The sequence below is a fragment of the Phalacrocorax carbo genome, chromosome 31, assembly GCF_963921805.1.
Source record: "Phalacrocorax carbo chromosome 31, bPhaCar2.1, whole genome shotgun sequence".
In the NCBI taxonomy this organism is placed as follows: domain Eukaryota; kingdom Metazoa; phylum Chordata; class Aves; order Suliformes; family Phalacrocoracidae; genus Phalacrocorax; species Phalacrocorax carbo.
Genome location: NC_087543.1, coordinates 267,134 through 291,625, shown reverse-complemented (window position 1 = coordinate 291,625; position 24,492 = coordinate 267,134). Strand labels below are relative to the sequence as shown.

The 24,492-nt window shown below is 66.2% G+C and overlaps 1 protein-coding gene across 4 annotated transcripts; it reads right to left on the bottom strand.

The window, feature by feature from the left end:
* Nucleotides 1–351: 351 nt before the first annotated feature.
* Nucleotides 352–24,447, bottom strand: ACTN4 (actinin alpha 4). Of its 4 annotated transcripts, none has more exons than XM_064437413.1 (22): nt 24,233–24,447; nt 14,092–14,206; nt 13,643–13,762; nt 11,136–11,222; nt 10,963–11,050; nt 10,511–10,589; nt 10,246–10,327; nt 9,824–9,909; nt 7,244–7,336; nt 6,897–7,127; nt 6,389–6,536; nt 5,774–5,924; nt 4,934–5,042; nt 4,682–4,822; nt 4,267–4,449; nt 3,848–3,982; nt 3,325–3,504; nt 2,877–3,023; nt 2,525–2,605; nt 2,119–2,184; nt 1,639–1,797; nt 352–1,535 (listed from the first exon to the last, which is right to left on the bottom strand). In XM_064437413.1, exons 1-22 carry the CDS (start codon nt 24,371–24,373, stop codon nt 1,377–1,379), a joined length of 2,781 nt encoding a protein of 926 aa, XP_064293483.1. In that variant the 5' UTR covers nt 24,374–24,447; the 3' UTR covers nt 352–1,376. The 4 variants fall into 4 exon arrangements, with proteins under 4 accessions (XP_064293483.1, XP_064293487.1, XP_064293485.1 ...); XM_064437417.1 differs by lacking the exon at nt 9,824–9,909 and adding an exon at nt 9,246–9,331; XM_064437415.1 differs by lacking the exons at nt 2,119–2,184; nt 9,824–9,909 and adding an exon at nt 9,246–9,331 and having other exon boundaries at nt 24,233–24,446.
* Nucleotides 24,448–24,492: the final 45 nt, after the last annotated feature.

The window sequence follows — 24,492 nt, the reverse complement described above, 5'->3', positions numbered from 1 at the left end:
CCATCCCAGTCCCCCCCCAGCCCCCCCGCCCCCGACCGCCGCCCCTTGCAGGGGGACGATGGGGCCCACGAGGAGCCGCCCCATCACCTGCCCCGGCTGCGGGGCCGGGACCCGCGGCACTTATGGGGCAGAGCCGGGGCGAGGCAGCCGCCCCCCGGCCCCTCCGGCCCCCCCCCCCCCCCGCCGGGGCTTTTGCTCCATCCCACCCCTGATCTCCAAAAACCCCAGCACAGAAACCTTCCCGGGAGGGTCCCGCTTCCTAAGGGCTTTTGAGCCAAATTCCCGCAATTTTGGGGCCGGCGCCCCCCCCCCGCGCCCCCCCCCCCCCGAAGGACGAAGCCGCATCTCATCGCCCTTAAAAATCCGACACCGTTTATTGTCCTGCGCCCCGGGGGGGGCTCCGAGGGGACGCGGGGAGGGGGCGAAGCCGGCCCGGCCGCGGGGGGGTCCCGGCGCCCCCCCGGCCCCGGAGGGGGGGGCACGGCAGCGCTGAGGAACGGTGCGGCCTCCCGCGAGAACAATCAGCAATATTTTAATTACATGACAAAGAAAACCGGTAATATATGCTGCTAGGTGAATATATATTTATATAATAAATCCGTAAGTTAATAAAGTAAATAGGAACCTTTTGGCTTTCATTTAAATTTTAAAAGATCAGGATTTTTCTCTTTGTTTTTTTTTTTTCTTCTTTTCTTCTTTCTTTTTTTTTTTTTTTTTTTTTTTTAAAGATTTTTGGTCCTCAGAAAAACCTGCTCCAAGGCTGGGGAGGGGGCTGCGCTGGGGCGAGACCCCCCCCCGAGCCGGGGGAGGCAGAGGGGCCGGCGCTGGCTCCGCAAAGACCCCCTTCGGATTTTTCTGCTACGGAGAGGCATAAATTAAAGAGGGGGCGGAGGCGGGGCAGGGGGAAGGGGCTCCCTGTGAACGCGCCGGCGGCCGTCCCGTTCGGCGGTTGGAAAAATAGAAGGGGTTTTAGATTAAAAAAAAAAAATAATAATAATAACCGTCTTCCCGGGGAGCCCGGGCTCCCCCGCACCCCTGCCCGGGGAGCCGAAAGCAAGGTGGGACCCCCCCCTCCTCCTCCTCCTCCTCCCGCCGGCCCCACAGAGCGAAATGAAGCGAAACAACCCAAAACACGCCGCTGCGGGGGTGGGTGGGGGCGCAACGCGCGGCGACCGGGCGCCCACGGCTCGCTGTTCTCTTTGCTTTCCCCCGGAGGGAGGGAGGGAGGGCCGGCGTGCGGGGGAGTGCGGGCGCAAGAGCGGGGAAAATAATAAAAAAAACCAAAAAAACAAACAAACAAAAAAAAACCCAAAGTAACGGGGGTTTTGGCTCCTGCCGGGAAGCGCCAGCGCTTGGTGCCGCGGCGGCGGCGCGGCTCAGAGGTCGCTCTCGCCGTAGAGCGCCGTGGAGAAGGACTTGTAGTCCAGGGCTCCGGGGACGGCGTCGGCGCCCTGGTAGGGGGCCATGCGGGCGATGCAGTACTCCGCCTGGTCGGGGGGCAGCTCTCGCCGCAGCTCCTCGGCCGTGATGTAGTTCTGGGGCGGTGGGGGGGGGGGGAAAGAAAGAAAACCAGAGGGGTGAGCGCCCGCGCCGAGGCCGGCCGCCCCCCCGAAGGCGCCCCCCGCCGCGGTGCCTCACCTTGTCCCCCGCCAGGACCTTGAAGGAGGCGATGACTTGGTCGGCCGTGTCCGTGTCCGTGGTCTCCCGGGACATGAAGTCGATGAAGGCTTGGAAGGTGACGATCCCGCTGTTGTTGGGATCGACGACGCTCATGATCCGGTTGAATTCGGCGTCGCCCTGGAGGGAGGGGGGAGCGGGGTGAGGGGCGGGGGGTCCCCGATCCACCCCCGCCTTGGCGGTGCCGGGAGCCGGCCCCCGGCGCTGGCTCGAGCCCCCCCTCGCAGCCGCAGGGGAGGGGGATCCTCCGCGTCCTCGGGGGTCGCTGCGGCACCACCGAGGCGCCCGCGGCCGTCGGCACCGGCCCCCCGCCAGCCCTCTCCCACCCTCCCTGCGGCAAGCGCCGGCCCCGGAGGTTCGCAGCGACGAAAAGAAGATCGGAAAGGGAAAAAGATGGGGGGGTGGGAGGAAAAAAAAGGGGGGAAATAGCAGATAGCGTACCAGGCTGTATCCCGTGGAGATAAGGAGAGCTCGGAAGTCATCCGTGTCCATGCTTCCCGCGCGCTTCTACTCCAAGAGGGTGGAGGAGGAAGAGGAGAGAGCGCCGGCCACAGAGGGCAGAGATGGAGAGCGCATGCAGAGACGGAGAGGAAGAGGAGGGAAAACCCAGGAGGGCAGGGAGGAAGGGAGGAGAGAGAGAGGCAGAGAGTTAAAGGAGGCGTTTCGGCAGTCGAGAGGGTGCCAGAGGGGGACGGGGGAGGGGGGTCGCGGGGGAAACCCAGCACGGCCGCGGGCGGTGGGGCGGAGGCGCGCGGAAGGAAGGGGAGGAAGACCACGGGATGGGGAGGAAGAGAGAAAGGAGAGGGGTTAATCGCGTCTCCGGCCGCGGGGCGGCGAGGCTGGGTACCTGTCGGTCATTCTCCACGTCGTATCCCAAGCTGATGAGGCAGGCTTTGAACTCCTCCGGTCCCAGGGCGCCGCCGTGGTCCTGCGCGGCGGCACGGGGCGGGGGGGGGCCGCGCCGGCGAGGGGTGGGGGGAAACGGGGGGCCGGGAGGGGGGAAAGACACGCCGTTAGCGCGACGGACAATCCCGCCCGTCCCGCTCCTCGTCCCGCTCCTCGGAAGAGCGGCTTCGAGGGGGGAGGAGGGCCGGCGCGTCAGCCCCCTCCGCGCCCCCGGGGGGAAGCCGAGAGCCGGGAGGCCAAGGCGGGTTTCGGCGGCACCGCCCCGGCGCGCTGGAGACCCCCACCCCGGGTACCTTGTCGAAGTGGTTGAAGGAGGCCCTGAACTCCTGCATCTGCTCCTGGCTGATGCCCTTGGCGTCGCGGGTGAGGATCTGGTTCTCCACCTCGTTGATGGTGCGGGCGATGGTGGTGAGGAGCTGCTCCCAGCCCACGCGGATGTGCTGGAGGGGGAAGAGGGGCGGCGAGGGTCGCGGGGGGGTCTCGGGGAAGGGGCAGACGGCTCGCCGAGTGGAGGCACGCCGCCGACTCTCGCTTAGGGCTGTCGGGGAAGCAGCTACCCGCGACACCCCCAGGCCCCCGACTCCCACCGGCTCCCGAGCCCGGGCCTTGCAAGGCTCTCACTCGAGGGGACGGAGTCTCCGAGCCCTGCGGGCGCAGCCCCGTGCCCGCAGCAGGGCGCTGACGCCTGGCTCGGCCCTGCAAGGCGACGGCCCAACCCCTCCCCGCGCCACGGGCACCCACCTCCATGGTGTAGTTGGTGTGCTTGTTGTCGAAGATGAGCGCCTCCTGAATGAGCTGGTGCTGCTGCTCCAGCAGGTCGATGTTGGGTTTGTAGTCCACGATGCTCTGCTCGTATTGCTTGAGGTGGTTGAGCTGGTCCTCCAGCGTGCCGTTCATCTCGATGGAGATGCGCCCGATCTCCTGCAGGGGGGTGGGGTGGGGTGGGGGGGGAAAAACCAGCCCCGGCGGGGCCGCGTCAGGGTCGGAGCGAGCTCTGAACCCAACCCAGCCGCCCGCCCGCGGCTGACGCGGGGCGCCGACGCGCGCTCGTGGGCCCCGGGCCGCACCACGCCGCCTTTATCGGCGGATTCATCGCTTCCCCGTCCTTTTTGGAGCCGGGGCGAGGCAGACGCGGGGCAGCTCCGGCTGCGAAGGGGGGTCCCAGGGCCGCGGCTCTGCCTCCCCCAGCCCTCCCGACGGCAGGTGGCACTCCAGCTCCGGCGGAGCCCACCGGGACAGGCGCCGCCAGCCGCCCCTGCCTCACCTCCATCTTGGTCTGGATCCAGGGCCCCACGATGTTGGCCTGGCTGGCGAACTGCCGACGTAGGCGCTCGTTGGATTGCTGCTTGCTCTGCTCGTCGAGCAAAGCGTGGTCCCGCTTCGGCACCAGCTGCTGGACCTGCGAGGAGAACGGGGCGGTGCTGGGCGGCCCACGGGCCCACGCGGCGGCGGGGGCGAGCCCCGGCCGGGGCCGCCGGGGACCGGGGTGTCTGGGGAGGGCAGCTACGGAAGGGCAGGGCCGTGGAACCCGGCGGTGCTCCGGGCGCAAGGGGAAGGGGCTCGCGGAGCAGCCGGCCGCGGGGGAGCAGGAGCTCCAGCCCCACAGCCGATCCCTTCGCTGTTGCTGGCACGCTAAGAGGCGGCCCCGCGGGCGCTTCGGCTGCTCCTGGCGGAGGCACTCACCCGCTCCCACTTGGAGTTGATGATCTGCGGCGTGACGGAGGTGTAGGGGTTGTTCCCAGAGAGCTTGATGCTGTTGAAGTCCGCGATCCGCTGTGCCTCCCTCTGGATGCCCAGGATGGCCTCGCGCTCCTTGTCGGCGTCGGGCAGGGTGGACTTGAACTGGTCGTGAGCAGCGATGAGTCCCTGCAGGGGAGGGGATGGGGTCAGACACGGGCGCCAGGTCTGGGGAGCCGCCTTGAGAGCCGCTTTATCCCAGCCCACCCTTCCCCCGCCAGGAGAAGCTCCCGGGACCCTGCAGACCCCAGAGCTCGCACGAAGCACGGCCAAGGAGCCGTCTCGGAGCAGGAGACGGCCGTCTCCGCAGAGAGCTGAAAGGCTAGGGAGCCTTCGCGCCGCTCCTCCCGCGGCCTCCCACCTCGATCTCCTCGATGGTGTGGACGATGAACATGTCCTGAAGGTCCTCCATGGCGCTCTCCATCCAGTTGTTGAAGGGGGCCGCCCTCTTCGCGTACTCCAGGTGCAGCTCGTCGATCGTTTCCAGCTGCTTCTCCGTTTTCTGCAGGTGGCCGGGAGGAGTTAGGGGCCGGGGAACCCCCCCGCCACGGTGGCCCTGTCCCCTCTGTCCCCAGCCGGGGCAGCAGCCAGCGAGGAGGCGGGCTGTGCTTACCTCGAGAGCCTCCCTCCTGCTGTGGGTCAGGGAACCCAGGACATCCCACTGGTCGCAGATCTTCTGGCACCGAGCGTTCACGCTGGGCGAGTCGTAGTAATCCAGCTCGCTTTAGCAGGGGGAAGAAAGGCAGCGGGGTGAGGGCACGGGGGGGCGCAGGGGTTGGGGCTGGAAGGGACCACGAGAGCCGCTTCGGGACCCTCCCCCCCCCCCCCCCGCCCCACGTCGCCGTGCCCTGCTCCGCCCCGCGGCCGGCCGCATCCCGACGCGGAGGCGCGCTCGGCTACGAGCGGCCCTTCCAGCAGCCTTCGGAGCCCGCGGCGAGGCGGGCGAGCTCTGCCGACGGCGCCGCCGGGGCTTCTTAAAAGCCCGGCCCCTGCGTGGGCCCGCGGGGGGCTCCTCGGCCCCTGCCTGGCTCCTCGCCGCGGCGCTTTCCACGCTCGCGGGCCGCGTGTCCCCGTTTCCCGGTCGCTGGCGACTCGAGCCGCTGGAATAAGGGCTCCATTCATGGCTTTGCCCTGCCTTTGGCTTTCAGTGTACTAATTGTGTGCAAGTTTATCTGACTGGGGGGAAAAAAAAGAGCCAGGCTGCCCTACAATAACCGTATTCTAGCAGGGGAGAAAACAGGAGGGGGAAGGGACGGGCAGAACAATAGGGGCACTGTGCGGAGGCGGCAGCCGCCGGCGCGGCGCTCGGAGGTGAGCCGCGGCCCCGGTTCTGCTGCGAGACCCCCGATACGGAGGGCTTTGCAGAGAGCAGGGGAGGAAGGGGCCGAAGCGCAGCGCGCCCCGGGGCCTTCGGGGATCCCCGGGGGGGGCGTTCGGGGGCGCACAGGCGTACTTGAGCTCCTGCGCGATAGCCGCGATCTGCTCCACGCGGTCCTGGTGCGCCGCCAGGTCGCTCTCGAAGGCTTCGTGCTTCCTGATGAGGGCTTTGATGTCCGAGAGCGTGGCGGTTTCGTAGTCCTTCTGCTTCAGCATGGCCTCCTTGCCTAGGGACACAGGAGCGAGGGCCGTCAGCTCCCCGGCGGGGCCGACGCTTTGTCCCCCGCCGTACGCGCCCGGAGAGGCACCGAGGCGAGTCTCCGGCTCGCAGGAGGCCACCTGGGCGGCACCTCCTCGGAAGACGGACCCAAACCAACAGCTTTCCTCCCCCCGCCCGAACCCGGATGCATCCAGAAACCCTGAAATAACAGAGCGCGCCTCCGAGACGCGCTGCCGGGGGTTCGCTACCCCCTGAAAGCAGCGTGGGCTCGGGGGCGGGGACCCCGGCCGCTCGCCGCAGCGGCTCGGTGCTCCGCTGCCGGAGGAGCCGCGCGCCGTGCCCGTTATAAAAGGGTCAAGCTGCTTTCCAAGGGCTTCGTCGCCATCAGGGCGACCCACCTTCGATGGGCGCGAAACCTCCCCGTCCCGTCCCGTCCCCCCGCCGCCGAGAAGCGCCCCCCCAAGCCGCCACCTTCGGTCCAGGCCTCGTGGATGGACGCCTTCTGCCTGAACTTCTCAGCCAGGTGGTCGAGCCGCTCCAGCCGCCTGATCTCGTTCAGCAGCCATTCCTCGTAGCCCTTCTCGGCCTGCTCCAAGTGCTGCCAGCCGTTATTGATGTCCTGGGGACAGGGCAGAGGGCCTCGGGCTCAGGGCACCGCCGGGGTGGGAACGGCTTGCTCCTCTCTCCCCCTCCTCCTCACCAGCCGTCCGCCTCCGGGGTCCCCCCTCCTCCCCACGGAGGCAACGTGCCCCTCCGAAGCCGTTCCGGCCACTTTGGGAGCCCCATCTTACACCAGCGCAGGTTTGGGGAGAAGCTGAAGGGGAAACCCAGCCCCCCAAACCCCTCTGGGAGCAGCTCCAGCTCCGCTGCTCTCAACCGCAGCCTTCGGAAGGGGCAGAGCCCATCAGCGCAGGTGCCCCCTTCCCGCCCCCATCACCCCCACATCCCCCCGGCGCAGGACGCTCAGGGAGCTGCTCACCGAGACCATCTTCCCCTCGGAGGGCATGAAAGCAGGTCTGTTGCTCAGCCGGAGCTTCGTCTGCAGGGTGTTGAAGTTGATCTCCAGCTGGCATTTCTCCTGCACTTTGGGGGGCTTGTGGACGCGCCGGTAGTCGCGGAAATCTTCCAGCTTCTGCTGCATCTCCTGTATGGTCTTCTGCGGGCTGCGGTCCTCCAGCCAAGGGATGGTGCGCTTGATCCACTCCAGCAGCTGCGGGGGGAACGGGGCGCGATGGGGGGGAGGCGGGGAACGGCAGAGGGAGGCCGCTTTTCGGGGGGGGCGGGTGCCCCCGGCCCCGCGGCGACGGGGCGGCCGGGTGGGCTTACGTCGGTCGCGAGCTTCTCGTAGTCCTCCATCAGGTGCTCGTTCTCCTGGTTGACGGCCAGCACCTTGCAGATGCGGTTCGCCGCGGTCTCGGCCTGGGGAGGGGAGGGAAAGAGAGGCCCGAGGAGGGATTCAGCGCCGCGGAGGGCTGCGGCGCCCCAGCCCGCACGTCCCCATCCCAACCGGAGCAGCGCTCCGGCCGGCCCGGGGGGCTTGGGAGCTGCAGAGCATCCCCGCTCCGGCAGCCCCGCTGGGCGCGGAGGGTCTGCGGGCTCCGCGCGGGGGAGACGCGACCTGCCCTCGAGGCTGCGGGGCGCCGGGGCTCCCCGAGACCCTCGGGGCTGACTCCCCAGCTCAGCTCCGGCATCGCTACCTCCGCACGAGCACCACGGGTCAAACCTCGCCCGCGCCTTCGCGGACGAGGCAGACTCGGCTTCCGAGGGCCGCGGCCCCGAGCGAGACCCGCGCCGCCCCGGCGTTCTTCCTTCCCTGCTCGGTGCCCTGGCGCTGCTTTGCTCGGAGCAGGAGAAAGCCCATCACACCCAGGCTGCTCCTATTTCTTTCTTTGTTTTGTTTTGTTTGTTTTTTTTTTGGGGGGTTGTTTTTTGTTTTTACCCATCTCTAAGCACCGTCCTTCGGTCTTCTGCTCTTCCGTGAAGGCAGATCCTCTCTACACAGGGTGGGAGGGTGAGGAGGAGGCAGAAAAGATAAGCCTGGGGGATCGGGTACCTTGGTAGGCAGCACAGAAAGAGTCCAAGAGGAGGAGTTGAAAGCCAGACATCAACAGAAATAGTGGAGAGGGTCTACGGAAGGATGGGGAAGAGGGAAAACGAGTCGCCACAGGGGGAAAAGGAGAATAAATAAATAAAAAGAGAAAAGCTAGGCGTCGGAGCTCTGAAGCCCATCGAGGAAAGGGCAGGGGGGAGTCGGGACGCGGCGCCGGGCTGCTCCTCCTGCTGCCCCGGCTACGGCTTAACCGCGCTGGCCGAGGCCAGGCGCGGAAGGGACGAGCACGCGCTCCCGGAGCCACCCGAGGCCAGCTGGCGAGGCGGGCACGGCGGCCCGCGAGCAGGAACAAACCCCACGGGCCAGGCTGGGGTCCGCACCCCTCCAGGTGCCGCACGGGGGTAGATTAACCCCTGCCTTCACCGACCATCCCGCAGCCGCCCGCGCCGAGGGGCGGCCGTCCCCGGGGCTCGGCGCCGGCCGCGCGGATCAAGACCGCTCCCGCACAAGCCGAGGCTCGGGCTCTGCCCCCGCCCTTCGCACGCCGACGGCCTTCCCGGCCACCAGCCGTCCAAGGGGCTCGCTCGTTTTCCCCCGAATCCCTCCGATTAGCACAAAAGGACCGCTGATCTGCCCGAACCAGCGAGGCCTCGAACGCGCGCGCCGCGAGCCACCCCCGTTTTGGGTCTAATGCGAGGCGTTTAGGGAGGAAGAAGGGAAGGGAAGGGCAGGGCAGCGGCGTGACGGCGCTGAGCGGGGAGGCAGGGCAGGAGCCCTCCCCGGCACCCCACGGTGACAGACTTCAGGCCTGGCTCTGCGCGCTGGTCTAACGAGTCTCCCTAACGAGGGTCTCAGACGGGGCCGGAGGGAACACCGTGCCCCCTCCCCGCAAGCCCTCGGGCGAAGCTGAGGCAAGACGTCGCCTCGGGCTCTCGCAAGCCCGGGTGGCGCTGGAGAGAAGCATCAGAAACCCGGGCCGCGGCGCAAACCAGAGCTCGGGCTCTCCTTGGTTTGCCCAGGTTACCTCCTGCCCCGCGCGGTGACAAAAGCCCAGCTACGCTAAGCCTGGCAAGACTTCTCCAGCGCAGGAGCCAGCCCGGCTCTCCTCCCGGCCGGGGGCTCATGCTTTGCCCTTCTCCCAAGTGAAGCAGAGCTAAAGCCGGCCCCGTTTTTAGGTTTCCAGAAGCCGTGCAGCAGCGCAACAACCCTCGGGAGACCGAAGGTCCGATGTTAGTAGCGGCTCGACCCAAGCACGCAGCTCCACCCGGCAAAGCTCACCTTCTGAGCACCCGAGAAAGCGTGGTAGAAGCAGGAAACGTATGTCATGATGGCCTTCTCATCGGGCCTGAGAGTGCCTACAATATCTGCGCAGAGAGAAAGGGAGGAGAGAGGGTGAAGAAGCGGCACAGCAATCCTCAACCCGCCTCGGGCATGCAGCGGAGGGGAACAAGCGCTTGCTAGGACCCGGGATCCAGACCAGAGCCGGCTGACGGGGTTATTTTCGCTGCTACGTTTCCCCTGCTTAATAGCTCGGCCTCTTGTCAAAGCGCTGAGGCCTCGTTTTGAGATCTACGCGAGCTCCCGAGCCTCATCGGGCAGCTCCTGGAAGCTCCCTTCCGCCTCAGGTTAGAGCCGGGCTGGTGCTCGGCCAGCCCCTCGGCCCGGCTGCGCTGGCATCGCATTACAGACAGATTTGGGGAAACCGAGCCGCTTTTTTTTAAGCCCGCGTGAACGAGCCGAGGTCTGGTTCCCAAGTCAACAAGAGACAAAACGGCCATCTGAAAGAGAAGTCGCATGAGTGTAGGATGCTGCAGTCGGAAATGTTACAGCGAGATGGACACAGCCGCCTCCGGTACCTTCTGAGCCCCAGAAAAGGCATGGTAGAAGCTCGACACATAGGTCATGATGGCTTTCTCGTCGGGGCGAGCTGTGTTGACAATGTCTGCAAGTGAACAACAAGGGTTAGACTGAGAGGGGGACGTTCGCCGCCTCCGGCGCGAGCCAGGCTCGCGCGCCACGCCGTGCCTAGGAGCCAGCTCCTCTTTAGGCTGGGATCCCACAGGCAAGCAGCTCTTAAAAGCCAGATAAATATACCTGTACGGGCAAGAAGGGCGTCGTTAGATACGGTCCCCTGACGTTAACCCACCCCGCCCCCCTCCCCAGCTCCGCGCGAGGCCGGCCGCCGGCAGGCTTCCTCGGTGCCCGGGGGCGCGGGATCTTCCGTCAGGGACCCGGAGGCGGCCAGCCTTCGGCGGCGCGTTCCAGCTCGAGAGCTTACCCTCGGCATCCAGCATCTTGGGGATGTCCAGGTACTTCTCCGCCACTTCGAAGGCGTTGTTCAGGTTCGTCACCGGGTCATCCTAGAGAGGGGAGACGAGCTACTGAAGAGGGCTGGCGCCCCAGGGCGCAGGGAGCACCGACGCCTTGCTGGGGCAGTTCAGCAGGCGGACGGATGGACGGACAGCCACGCTCCTCCGCCAGCTCCAAGCTTGTTTTTTTTCAGAGAAAAGCCGCAGGGAGACGGCGCTACCAGCGAGCCTCACCTTTCTGAGTTTGTCGTATTCGATGAGCTCCGGTCTGTGTCTGTGGATCAAGGCATTGAAAGCAAGACCGTCCTTCCAGCTGCAAGAGAGGAGGGGAGAGTGAGACCCCCTGCGCCAGCTTAAATTCGCTCTCACGGGCCCCCCGACACCCCTCTCGTCCCCATTCGCTCATTTAGAGCAGAACGGCCAGGACAAATCGTGCGGCTTCCTCAGATCCTGGAAAACCCCTCCCGGAAAGGCAGCCTGGAGAAGGGGCAGATACTTCAGGCGTAACCGCAGCAAAACCACCCCCAAAAATAGCACGAGCTGCGTTTTCCCCTTCCAGCCGCGCCGAAAGCTTCGCTGCTGAATATTCCAGAGGAGCCGGGAGGCCCCGGGGAGCAGCACCGATGCCTCCGGCGGCGCGCGAAGCGGCGGATCTCGGAGCCCAGGCGGCCGCCGAGGAGGGTTACCTGATGTGGAAGTTCTGCACGTTGACGTTCTTGTAGGGAGCCGTCTTCCTCTGACACCACAGCAGCAAGCCCTCCTTGGCCGAGGTCTCTGCAAAGGGACACGGCAGCAGCTGGTGAAGCAGCCGAGCCGGCGAGCCGGGCAGCGCGGCGGCGCGCGTACCCCGGCCCCTCACCTTCCACCGAGATGTCCTGAATGGCAAATCGGAGGATAATCGTCCAGATCATGCCCAGCGTCATCTTCGCGTTGCCGTCGACGATCTCTGGAAGCCAAAGGGGAAAAAGCAGGCGTTCAGCTCCCCGCGGCCGGAGGCAGCCAACGTCCCTTCCCCCCTACAGAGGAATCCTGAGAGAGCAGGGAGCCAGCGGGGAGGTCGGCGGCTCCCCGGGAAGCCAAACGCTAGGGCTGCCCCTCCAGCGCACCCAGAGGGGCGCCGGGTGCCTCGCAGCTGGCGAGGACAGGCCGGGAGCTCGCCAGGAGAGCAGGGGGCCGGCGAGTGCCACCGGCACGCCGGCAGCACGGGGAGGCTCCTTCCTCCCCTCCCCCGTTGCCTTCGGGTGCGGAGGAACAGGCAGGAGCTGCCGGAGCAGCGCCCCGGAGCCCGGATTCGGGCTCCCCACGCTCTGGTCTCGCCGCCCGCCTTCGCCTGGTACGGCGGAAGCTACGAGACGACCCCACGACACGTCGGATCCTTCGCCCCGCGTCTTTCGCTGGCCGAAGAAGTCCCGCACCGGAGCAAGCGTCCTCCCGGACTGACGTTCCCAAACCCAGTTTCACGACGGTGGTGGTAACGCCCAGCTCTGTCTCTGCCGGACCTCGTGCCGGGACGGCGGCGTGCCGCAGCCCGCCGCGTTCCCAACCCGGTGGCACTGCTCGTTCAACCACCGAGGAGAACGGAACCACGGCTCCCGGGCACCTCGGGCTCCCGCCCTGGCCGGGGAGGCTGGGACGCATCTCCTTCGACAAGCAAACGTGACTTTTCTCATCTCTTGTGCGACCCAAGCGCTTGTTTTGGGGCGGGGGGAGGTCGAGGGACGAAGACAAGATACGCAAAGCGCAGCTGCCTGCAGTGACCGTTCGGCTGACGCGTGGGAGACTTCGGTGGATAAACGGCTGTTGTAACCACCACCACACCCTCGCATCTTGTGTTTTAATGCGGCACCAGTCGGAACACGCACCGGTTTCGGGAACAGGCAGCCTTCCCCAGCAGGCAAGCGACGCCAGCCCAAAAGACTTCAAAGATGTAACCTCGGAGCGAGCCGCGGTCTTCCAGCCTATTCAAAAACTGGCTCTGCAAGGTGAGCCGCTGCCAAACGGGGCCCCATCCCCTGCAAAAACCACCCCGAAGCTCCGGGGAAGCCCGCGGGCTTCGTCAGCGGCGAGTAAATGCGAAGGCGAGCGGTCCCGGCTGCTGGGCGGGCTGGGAAATCCTCTCCCCGAGCCCCGGGGAGGAGCACCGAGACCTCCGAGCGAGGCGGAGGGGGAATTAAATCCGGCGTTTAACCCGCCTCTCTTCTGGCAGGCTCCCGCTCGCAGGAACGCGGCGGCGCCGCGTCCTCTCCCGCGTCACGGCGGCGTTTGCGGCGCGAACCCTCCGACGTCCACGTGTTCGGCGCAAAGGCGACGCCGAGCCCGTTCCCCGAGGCCAAGGACGCGCTCCGCTTCCTTCGCAACCGGAGCGAAACCGGAGCAAAAGGGTTTTGTTTCATTTTCTGCTCCGTTTGACCAGGGTGTTTTTCGTGGGGACGGATGAAATCGACACAGGTGGGGCAGCGCCGGGGGCCCGGCCCGGCCCCGGACAACCCGGCGGCTGAGGAAAATCAGAGATCCTCATCTAATGGGAGGAATTTTGTTTTTTAAACCATAACGCTTTTCCTGCCAGCGCGAACACTTGGCGAGGCTCAGAGGGAACAGCGGGCAGAACGACTCGGAACAACGCAGATACAAATATTTGGCTTTTCTAGAGAAGTTTTTGACCCCGTCGCCGGCAGCAATTAGTCAAGGCAGCGGCAGGTACCCGTGCGATGAGCCCTGGCGGAAGCCGAGCCTCCGGCCGATCACCAAACCTCCCTCCCTGCAGGTGGAAAATCAACCAAACACCTCGGGACGGCCCCCGCAGCCCGCCCGGAGCTTGCCGCAGAGGAGGGGGAGTTCACGCCTCGCCCAGCACGCCCGGGCTGGAAGGAGCCATTTTTCTGATGAGTCCAGAGAAAACGCGTTGCGCAAGAACTTCCCCGGAATAGCTTTGGCCCTGGGGAGGGAGGCCGAGCCGCCTCTAACCTCCGAGCTCCAACGCGGCGGGCGGCGCTCCCCTGGCACTTCCCGGACCACGCGCACGGACTCCCCGGCGGCAGCGAGGCCGCCGGCGCCTCCCCGTTGACTCAACGGCAAACCGGTCGGCGTCCGCGGCAATAAACCCACGCCGCCACCTCCGCGGCCGTCCGGGTACGCCGCCCGGCGCCGTGACTCACCCTCCGCCGCCCGGGGTGTGTGATATCGCCTTCAAAATACCCCCGCCCTGCCCGCTGCCGTCAGCCAGGCAAAGTGCAGGCGGGCGCGTCGCTCGGGCGCCGGGTCCCCGCACCGCAGGGCAGCGGCGCCGGAGGAGCCGGGGTCGGCGACGGCCGGCACGCCTTCCCGCCCGGACGGGGCCGCCGAGACGTGCCGGAGGCCCGGACTCACCTTCGGCTCCTATGGAGACCAGCTTGACGCCTTTGCTGGCGATGAAATCGAGGGCTTTGTTCACGTTGTTGATTTTATGCACTCTCATTTTTCCCCGCTCCGGTTTTGGCAATCGTTCCCCTGCAAAGGAGAAGCCAGCGGGATTAGAGCATTTTGTTTAAGGTTAGAAGCGAGAGACCACCAAGGAGGACGAGCGTGTGGAGGCGAGGCCACGGGACACGTCCGTGTTTAGAGGCCGTGGGACAAAAGACATGTTTCGGGGCGTCTTAGCACATTAAAACCATAAAAAACCCACCGCCGTCCCCAAACGCCGCCTTATAAACCTGGCAGGGACGCTTCTGCGCGCTACGAACCGCGCAGGGACGCGGGACGCCGACGGTGACGGGCGGGAGGGACGGGAGGTCGCGCCGACGCGTCCTGCCCGGCACGGACAGGGAGCGGGGACTGACCCGAAATCACTTCCAGAAGCAGCATGAGCTTGAGGCCGTCGCGGAAATCCTCGTCGATGTTCTCTATCTGCGTGCCGGCCTTCCGCAGGTGGGAGTTGCACCAAGCCGTGAACGTCTGCGAGGACAAGGCAGGGAGGAGGACGGTCAGAGCGGGGGTCGCCAAGCTCTGGGGAGACCACCCCTCTCATCCCACCTCGCCACGGACCGCCGCGCCGGCTCCCCCTTTTCGGGGGCTGTACTCACCGCGGGCCCCCAGGCTGGCCCCGCTCGCCCCCATCTCCCACCTCTCCCCCCTTTGCGCCGCTGTCGAACCCCGGGACTGAAGTTTTGGGTGTTGCTTTGCGGAACAAAGAGGGAAACGGGGGCCCCGCCGGCAGGCCGCGACGCCTGCGGGGAACAAAAGCCACCCCGTGGCACCGGCGGATCCCCGGCTCCGCTTTCTTTGGGGCGAGCTGGCCGCGGGGACGCTGGGGACCCACGGGGGATGCGCCCTGCGAATGCCGCCGGGCTCTGCCAGGCAAACAGGAGGCAGGACGTCCCGGCTGGCAGCTGCCTGCAGCGCCGGCACCCAGCCCTGCCCTCCCACGCCCCGCGAGCGCGGGGGGGAGCTTTGCAACAACGCCTTTGCCAGCGAGGGGAGAGGTTTTTTCCGCTCCATCCCCCTCCTCGGATGCTCGGCAGCAAATATTTGCTGGCAGCGGCTGGCGAAGGTCAAGACGCCGAGCTGCAAACAGCAGATTCCTGCGCCGCGGCTCCGGGACGCGTCTCGGGCTCCCCCAGGAGCGGGGTGCTGTTCCCCGAAGGCGACCGGGCATTCGTGTCCGTGCAAGGTGCTGCCGGCTCCCAGCGCTCCCGCTTTGCAGCCGGGGCTCCCCGGCAGACCCCAGCCCCGGGTGATAATGCACGAAGCAGATATTTCCTGCTGCTCTGCCCGGAGCTATTAGCGCTGCCAAATTATGGCCTGAACTTGCAGCTTTTATTGCAAAAAGACGAAAAAAAAGCTGGAAGCTCAGGCTCTGGCTTCACGCTCGTAGCTGCCGGCACCTCGGCTCTGCGGAGCAGCCGCGCTCGGGGTGGGGGAAATAAACCACCGTTAACCAGGCGGCGAAGTTTACGCCGTGGCATCGCAATGAGTCGCGGCCCAAGGCGGCTGCGAAGCTGCCAGGCACGGCTCGGGGTCGGAGGGCCCCGCTGCCGGCTCGGGGAGGGGGACCCGCGTCCCCCCGCCGCCGCCAGGCACGGCTCGGGTTCGGAGGGTCCCGCTGCCGGCTCGGGGAGGGGGACCCGCGTCCCCCCTCCGCCGCCAGGCACGGCTCGGGGTCGGAGGGTCCCGCTGCCGGCTCGGGGAGGGGGACCCGCGTCCCCCCTCCGCCGCCAGGCACGGCTCGGGTTCGGAGGGTCCCGCTGCCGGCTCGGGGAGGGGGACCCGCGTCCCCCCGCCGCCGCCAGGCACGGCTCGGGTTCGGAGGGTCCCGCTGCTGGCTCGGGGAGGGGGACCCGCGTCCCCCCTCCGCCGCCAGGCACGGCTCGGGTTCGGAGGGTCCCGCTGCCGGCTCGGGGAGGGGGACCCGCGTCCCCCCGCCGCCGCCAGGCACGGCTCGGGTTCGGAGGGTCCCGCTGCCGGCTCGGGGAGGGGGACCCGCGTCCCCCCGCCGCCGCCAGGCACGGCTCGGGTTCGGAGGGTCCCGCTGCCGGCTCGGGGAGGGGGACCCGCGTCCCCCCGCCGCCTCGGCGTGGCCGGGCGGGTGAACGGGGAGCATTGTTCGAGGCCGCTCGTGGGCTGCGGTGAGCTCACGGCCGGGGAATGCTGCAGTGACAGTTTTTAACGAGCCATTCATCCCACCAGGACCGGGGGGAAGCGTTTCCCCCGCCCCGGCTCGGGAGCAGCACCGCCGGCTGCGTGGGGTTCAGGCTGCGCGATCGCGCTAAGCCGGGTTTCGGTTAAACCCAGACCAGGCTGGGAACCAAATCCGGAGGTGGCGCCGAGCCCATCCCGCACACCGAGACCCCCCAAAGCTGGTGGTTTGAGGAACAGGGCTCGCTCCACCCCAATATCTGCTTTTAGGGCAGGATTTTAGGGGAAGAAACACCCTCCGGCCGCCGCGGTGCCGTTTCCAGCCGGCTGAACGCCGCAGGATCCGTGCCCGCTTCCACCCGAGCCGGACGCCGGCTTCGCGGCGTCAGAAATACAAATATGCCGGGATTGACCTTAAACAGGAACGCGGGGTCACCTTCTCGGGGGAAGCGCAGCAGCTCTGTTTGTTAAAGCTGCTTTTTGCGGCCCACGTCGCGGCGGAGGGACCGGGACAGCCTGGGCGAGCTCGGGGAGGAGCCGCCCCATGGCACCCAGAGCGTGCCAGGCAGCCCGGTGCCTTGGAAAAAGCCACTTCTCCTACCCTGGGACCTTTGGGTTTGGCGTTTCACACACCCTAGGTCGCCTCTGTGGCTCGCCCCAGGGCCGGCGGCGCGGCTACCTTGGCTTCCCGGCAGCGAGGAGAGCGGCGATGGCCGTATAAGGGCAGGGGAGAGGTAAATCTGCAGGCAGCGAGGGTGTTCCCGGGCTGCTTATCAGGACCCCGCGCCCATCAGGCGTCCCTGAACAGCCGTCATACCGCGCTGCATGCCTCTGCCAGGCGTGCCCGGGTGTTGCCACCCGGCAAGGAGAGCTCGCCGCGGTGCCGGCTGGGGGAAACTCGACGGAGAGACCAGCTGCGAAGCGAGCCCCGGCACGTGGGAAAGGCGAGCCAGGAGCTGAATCACGCCCGGCGCGGCAAAACACCCCCCCCCCCGCCCGTAGGCAGCTGCTGAAAAAAACCCAAAAGGGCAAAAACACCACCACCAAGCGTAAAAACAGGACTGAAACTCCACCTCCGGAGGAATTTTTCCGCTTCGCATTTGGGAGCGATTCAGCCCCGCCGAGGCGGTCGCTCGTGCGGCTCCGGTTTTGCGGCGAGGCCGCTCCGCGTGAAAACACGAAACGGCGCGGCGCCGGGGCCGAGCCGCTGCGAGGAGCGCCAGGGACGGCCGCCTTGCGGCACGCGGCTTCCCCGGGGCCTGCTGAAGCCGAGCCGACGCGCCGCAGCCCCCGGGCTCGCCCGCAGCCCCGGCCCAGGACCCCCCCCTCGCTGCGGCGGCGCCGAAAGCCCGCGCTTGTTTCCGAAACGCTATGGAAACAGCCGAGGAGTTAAAAATAGCCGCAGAGAGCAATAAAAAGCCTTCGAGCTCTCCCAAAACCTCCCCAGAAGCTCGTTTCCTCAAAGGATGACAGATCTCTTCCAAGTCCCATGAATTTCTTTTCCTACGGCTACCGGGCGGCCGCGGCACCGAGCCGGGCGGCGTTTGCCGGGCTGAGCCCTCGCTCTCCCCCCGCTCCCCCAAAGCTGAACCTTTCACCCCGCAGGCAGGCGGGCGCCGAGACGCCCCCAGCCCGTTAGCTAAACCCCATCAAATCGACCCCAAAAAGTGGTTTGGGTGAGCGCGCGTCACGGCATCGGGCAGCCTCGGGACGGGGCCGAGCCTAGCGGGACGAGATGAGCCAAGCCTAACGAAGCCGGCTTAAGGACCGGCTGGCGGGCAACGAGCAGCTTTCCCTCAGCAATGTGTTACGAATAAAAGTTACTAAAAAAGGAGATTCCACACATGCTTCTGGAATTTCCTTCCCACGGAGGCGCTGGAGAAACGCTTTCCAGGCATTGTATCAAAGCCGCCTTTGTCGGGGAGGAATAGGTGGCCCCGCACCTTCCCCGGGCACCGAGCCCGAGCCGAAGCCCCCGTGGTGGGGGGAGACCTGCCCTCAACCCCACCGAACACCCGACCCCGGCACGCCTCGGGGCGGAGGATCTGTTTCCCTCCGCTTTTACGCAACACCTGGAAACCTTGAGAAAACAGGGGAAGGGAGGAGCGCGCCCAGCGAAACCCGCCTCGCCGTCCCCCGTCCCCGAATTTGGGGGGCTTTGGGCAGGGGGAGGGGGCTTCGCCCCAGCGCTCCTTCCCACACGCGCCAAATTTGGCTTTGAAGAGCCCTCGCGGTGCCGGCTGCTGGCCGGGGCGGGGGCATCGGCTCTGCCCGGCTCCGACGGGAAGGATCCCGGCGGATTTTTGCAGCCTCCCTTCCTTTTAAGGCAAACACCGACGCGGACTTTAGACCGGCTCGAAAACCTGACCGAAACCCTCTCCGCTGTCCTTGGAGGCCGCGGCACGGGCTGAGCGTTTGTTTACTTGGGGAAGTTTATGGGCAGAACCCTATCAGTATTTTTCCATTAGATCACCGCCGACAACAATCTATCCTAAAAAAAGAAAAAAATAAGCATCTTTGTTTAGAAATCTACTGGAATAGCTTTTTTTTTTAAAAAAAAAAAAAAATAGTTCAAAAATAGCATCTTTTAACCCATGAGCGCTTTCCCCAGCGAGAGGGACCTCGGTGGAGGCGACCGCGGAGCCCGGTGACGCCGCAGGTTCCTCTGGAGCGGGTCACAGCGAGACCCCTCGCGCTTCTGGTCTCATTTCCAGGGTTTTAAGCAAAACTAAAACACGCCGTCCAGGCAGCGCCGGCCTGAACGCAGCGACGCGGGCGGGGAGCCCACCGAGGCGGGGGGGGGGTCCGGCAGAGCCCGGGGCAGCGCCGCCCCTTCGTTAGGGCCGCCGGCGGGAAGCTCGTTAGGGCAGGAAATCGCTCCAAGCGATCGGCCCGCTCGGGAGATGTCGCGGAGACTAAACAAAGCTCTGGAGAAGGAACAGGCGTTTCCCGAGGCGTTAGGAAGGCGGCCCAGGGACCCGTCGGCGTTAGCCCAGCCTCGGCCGGCAATTAGCGGGGCTGCTAATTAGGGGTGCTAGCAGCTCAGCGACACGGAAGCCGCTCTTCCTTCGAGGAGCGGCAGCTCCGGAGGTCAAGCAGAGGGGAAAAAAAAAAAAGACCAAAACAAAAAAAAAAAAAATCAGGGGAAATGAGGATTTTCTCTCTGGAGGGGGAGAAAAGGGACGCTGAGGAGGAACGTCTCCCATCCTCGGCCCTGCCTTCGTTACCGGCATCGTTACCGGCCCGGTGATCGCCGCCGGGCTCTGCCTTTCGAGGCGGCGACGCCACCGTAGCATCCCGAGACGCCGGGAACGGGGGGAAGGCCCCGGCTCGGCACGGCCCCGCTCACCGCGTGCCGGCCGTTCCCAGCCGCTCATTTCCCTCGTCGTAGGCTTTGGGGTTTGGTGTGTTGTTTTTTCTTTTTTCCTAATTTGCAGCTACCAGACGGGCCGGGGGGAGGCTGGACCACGGAGATTCTCCTCATTCTTTTCCCTTATTAGGCTCTCGGCTCGACCGTTTGGGGAGAAAGCAGCTAACTCGGAGGAGGACGGCGGCAGGAAGCAGCCGGGGGAGGCACGGCCCCCCGCGGCAAACCCTCGCCGGGGTCCGGCGTGCCGCAGCGCCGGGGGCTGCTCCCGTTTTGGGGGCGTGGGGGGTGGGGCCCAGAGGCAAAATTCCTCTTGCTCCGGGGCCAGGTCTGAGCCAGGGCGATGCCACCGGCTCCGGTGCCTCCGTTTTTCGGGGAGATAAGGGCGCAGGTGAGCCAGGGCCGGCGGGCGTACCCGCATTCCTGCGAGGACGAGGAGCTCCGCGCCGAGAGCCGGCACACCTCTCCTCGAGCCGGGCGTTGGCTCCGGCCCGGCTCAGCCGCGACTTTGGCACGTCCAAACACTCGGCACGTACAAGCTTTTACGCTGGAGGTTTTCCCAGCGGCGCGTTTCTAGGGCTAAATATAAGGCTCCTGGAAGAGCTCGGCTTCTTAGACCGTGGGACAGGCGATTCCTCCGTCCCCTCCAGCGCAGCCAGGTCCGGCTTTGCCATATCCACCAGTTTCCTCCCCTAAAAACAGGCGCTGCCGCTACCCTGCCCAAGGTGGGAGGAGAGGCCTGAGGGCTGCCAACGTGCCAAACCAAAGGGAAACGCAGAGATATCGCCCAGCCAAAGGGCCAGATGGAGGAATTAACACTCGCTTACACCACCGACCGGCACCCCCTCGCCCTGGCACCGCCGGAGCGGCTCCGAGGAGGAGCACGGGGTCCGAAAATCCTCATTTCCCCATCCCCTTTCGTCAGTCCTCCTCGTTAGGAGGAGCCGTCGTGTTTTGGGCGCTGCGGGAAGCCCTGCCAGAGCATTTCCCCGGCTCTTTGCGTAACCGGGGCTCCTGCCCGGCGGCTCTGCGTCATTAAACAGGCATTAACGTGCCGCTGCCACCACGGCCAGGTAATAATCTGCCGTCAAGGATCCAACCTGGGATTGAAAAGTTGCCTCAGCGGGATTAAGTAGGCGGATTATTTTTAAAAGAGAGCCAGGACGCCTGAAAGGGGCTTAAACCCAGGCGAAAAACGCGCCCGGCCCCAGCCGTCGGGCGGAGCCCCTTTATACCATCGCACCGGGAATTGCCACAGGGTTTTTACGTAGGGGCTCTCCTGTGGAAAAAAAAAAAACAAACCAGGGTGAACAGAACGTGGGGGATTTTCTGGAGCGTGGAAGAGCCACCCCTGACACCGGGAACCCAGCAGCGACAGGCTGAGGGCGAGGGAAGCGGGGAGCGCTCTCCTCCAAAGGAGGGTTTAGAGGCGAGTCCCGCTCCGGGCACGAGCCGGAGGGAGCCGGCGATGTTTTCCGAGGAGGCGGAAGGCTCTCGGGGCCGGATGTTTTGTCTTTGGAGAGAAACCAAGAATCCAGCCGGGCAGCGGAGAAGCGGCCGCTCCTCCATCACGCCCGTGCTCTCGGGGTGGGCGAAGGGGGGAGGCCGAGGCGAAGCCGGTCCGCGCCGTCCATCCCCGCCTCGCTGAGACGCCGAGGTCGTTAAGCAGCCCGGGGCAGCCCGGGCCTGAGGAACCGGCGGCGGGTCCGAGTAACGGCTCCGGCGCACGAGGGGCGCCCCGGACGACGCTGCGAGCAGCGGGCGCTCGCTCCGCAGGACGGGCACCTCCCCAGCCGCGCTCGTTCCTGCGCCCTGGGCTCGTTATCGCCCCAACCGCCCTCGGAGACGCCGCATTTTCCCCGAGTTATTTTTCCAGAACCACCAGCGTTGGAAGCGGGGGGAAGCCGGGAGCACGGACGTCTATTTAAGGCTGCGCGCCGGCAACGATTTCCCTTGTTTTTCCGGCATGTTTGTGGACGCTGGGGAAGGACGGACGCTGGGGAAGGACGGACGCTGGGGAAGGACGGACGCTGGGGAAGGACGGACGCTGGGAGATCGTGCCCTGCTGTTTCAAGCCACATAGCTGAGATTCCAGAGGAGAAACCCCGGGGACCGGACACATACCAGCAGCAAAACCGCAGCCGTTCGGACGGCTCCGCACCGGCACGCTCCGAGTGGGAACGTCCCCGGCCTTCCGCTGCCTTTCCCCTGGCGCGGGACGGGACGAGGCCTCGGTCGTTTCCATTTCAGCAGATGTTTAAGGGAGCTGAGCCCTGACGCTCGCCGCCTCCTTCCCTCTCCAAAGTCAGCCCTGGCCGAGCGGGACGTTCGACACGCCGGCAGCTTCCCCCAAGATCAAAAAAAGACACGAAATGGCTCCAAAAATAAGTAATGAACTTGAAGACGAGCGCGCTGGTCCTTCAGCGCTCGCAGAGGAACCGTTTCCAGCCCCATCTATTCCTCCTGCAAGAACCAGGACTGACTTTGAGCCTCATCCTCGCCTTCGGGGAAGCAGGCACATCCAGGGAAGCCGGATCCCCAAACTCCCAGAGTCACAGGCGGCTTCCAGCTCCGGGCAGCGTGGCCGTGCCTGTCCCCTCGCCCGCGGAGGGGAGGAAGAGCCGCTGCGGAGGCAAACCCACCGCCGGCTGCGGATGGAGAAGGGGAGGACGGCGAGGGGGACGGCCAGACCCGGGAAACGCTTCCGACAGGCCGGGTGCCGAATTGGGGCGAGGAGACAGGGGGAGTTGCAGCCTGCTAATTAGCCAGCTCTCCGCCCGACGCTAACAAGGCCTTGCCTTTGAACCAGCTGGAATTTATAACCACTGGCTTCAAGTCCAGCACTCACAAACCTCATCCACGGGCTGGCTCGCCCGCGGCTCGGCAGCTCGGGCCGCGAGCCACGGCACGATTCACCCTCCCAGCCTCACCCCCCCGAGACTAAACAGTTCCGCGGCGGTTCCACTGAGCCAGAGCCCTCTCTAAATATTGTGTCTCCTGGTCCACGTGAGGCTGCGGCAGGGCTGGGAAACCCAGCGGCAGCTCAACCCCGTCTCCTCCGGACCCCCACGGCCACGGCGTCCAGCCCCGCCACCGGGAAACTCGGGCCAACAGGCCCAAAAGCTCATTAAAAGTGAGGCCAACAGCAAAAAAACATACGTTATGGCCCCAGACTGGCTGGGAAGCGGCTGGCAGGGGCTGGCTCAAGCACCGCTCCAGGAGGAGGCCTGGCACGTGCTCCTTTGCCCGAAATTATGCTGTTTAGCTGTTATTTCTTTCTTTTTTCTTTTTTTTTTAAGAACCCAGCGTAACTATAGCAACAGAAACCCAGCGTTTCTGAGTTTATACAGGTGTCGGCACCGGCGTGGCAACGCACGCCGCTCCTCCCAGCCCTTCGCACGGCCGCGTCCCCCCTCGGGGTCTGAAACCCCCTCCGCAAACCCCGCTCCCTCCTCCATAACCCGCAATTAAGGCAATTAAACAAAAACAGCAGACGGCCACCTCGCCGCCTTCCCGCAAACGGGCTCCAATTATTCACCAGGAGGAAGGCGGCGGCAGGCCGGAGGGAAGGGCTTTGCCACGCCACAACGCCCGGCGTGGGCCGGAGGGTCCCGGCGTTGGGGTGCGGCGCAGGTGGGACCCCCCGCCCCATCTCGCTGAGACCCCCGGTGAGGGGCTGAGTGTGCCGGGACCGTCGCCCTCCCCCTGCGGCACCTTTCGCCCTGCCCCTCCCCGCCACCGCCTCTCCCCCAGTGCCCTTTTATCCTCTCCCTTATTTCCCCATTCCTGTCCCAGGGAGCGGATCCTTCTCCCCGGACGCTTTTACACCCCGGTTCTGGCGGCGTCTCGCTCCTCCGGCCGCCCCCGGCCCACGCTCTGGCCACAGCCACCCCCCGCGGAGGGGGATGTGGGATTTTTCCAGCGCCAGGTGTGGGGGGAGGCTGTTTTCCCCACAGTCCCCATGGCACAGCACTACCCCAGAGAGACCCTCAGAGCCAGGCTTTGTGCCAGGCCCCCAAAGCACAGCCCCTGGGGACCCCAAAGCGTGGCTCCCCCTTGCCCAGCCCCAGTGCCCCCCCCCCAGCACCCCCAGGTATCCCCTTGGGGGGCTCCCTCTGAGCAGTCCCTGTCCCCACCACCCCCCCAGGCCATCCCCTACAGCTCCCCCCGTCACTCCCCTCCTCTCAGAGACCCCCCAGCGCCCTTATTTCCTACTGCAGGGTCTGTGGCACCCAAGACGTGATCCCCCCGCCACCTCCCTCCTGCCCCCCCTCAGACACCACCCCCCCCACACCCCCTCTCCCGGCCCATTGCCCCATCCTTGGGGGCTCCCCCAGCACCCCTCGGGGCCTCCAGCACCTCAGAGACCCTGCTCCACGACCCCCCACCTATCTTTCACCCCCACCCCCAGGGCCTGACACCTCGGGGTAGGCCCCACGGCCCCCCACCCCTCAAGGATCCACAGGACACCCACTCGAGGGCCTGACCCCCTCAGGAACCCCCCAGGTCTTGACTGCCCCAGGGACTCCTTTCCCCCCCCGCCCCACCCAGGACCTGACCCCCGTCAAGGATGCCCTCAGGATCCCCTCCAGGCCCTGATCCCCCTCAAAGGTCCCCTCAGGACCCCCCTGATCCCCCCTCCCAGGCCCTGATGCCCTCTCAAGGGTCTCTTCAGGACCCGCCTGAGCACCCCCTCAGGTCCTGATCCCCCTCAAGGGTCCTCTCAGGACCCCCCTGAGCACCCCCAGGCCCTGATCCCCCTCAAGGGTCCCCTCAGGACCCCCTCCAGACTCTAGCTCCCCTCAGGACCCTCCTGAGCCTCCCCCAGGCCCTGATCCCCCTGAGGGGTCCCCTCAGGACCCCCCTGAGCCCCCCTCAGGCCCTGATACCCCTCAAGGGTCCCCTCAGGACCCCCTCAGTCCCCTCCCAAGCCCTAATCCCCCTCAAGGGTCCCCTCAGCCCCCCCGTCCCGGGCCCACCTTGCGCTGCTGCTTCTCCCAGGCGGGGTCCAGCAGGAGGTCTCGGTCCCAGTCATCCTCCTGGGCCATGTAGTCGCCGTTGGGGCCGGGCCCGTTGCCGCCGTAGGGGTAGGGCTGCCCGGCGCTGTGGTAATCCACCATGGCGCTGCGATCTCTCAGCTCCGCTCCGCTCGTCCCGCCGCGCCGCCCGGCTCTGCGCCGCCGCACCGCGCATGCGCGCGAGCCACGCCCGGGGCACGCCCCCTGCCGCCGCGCACGCG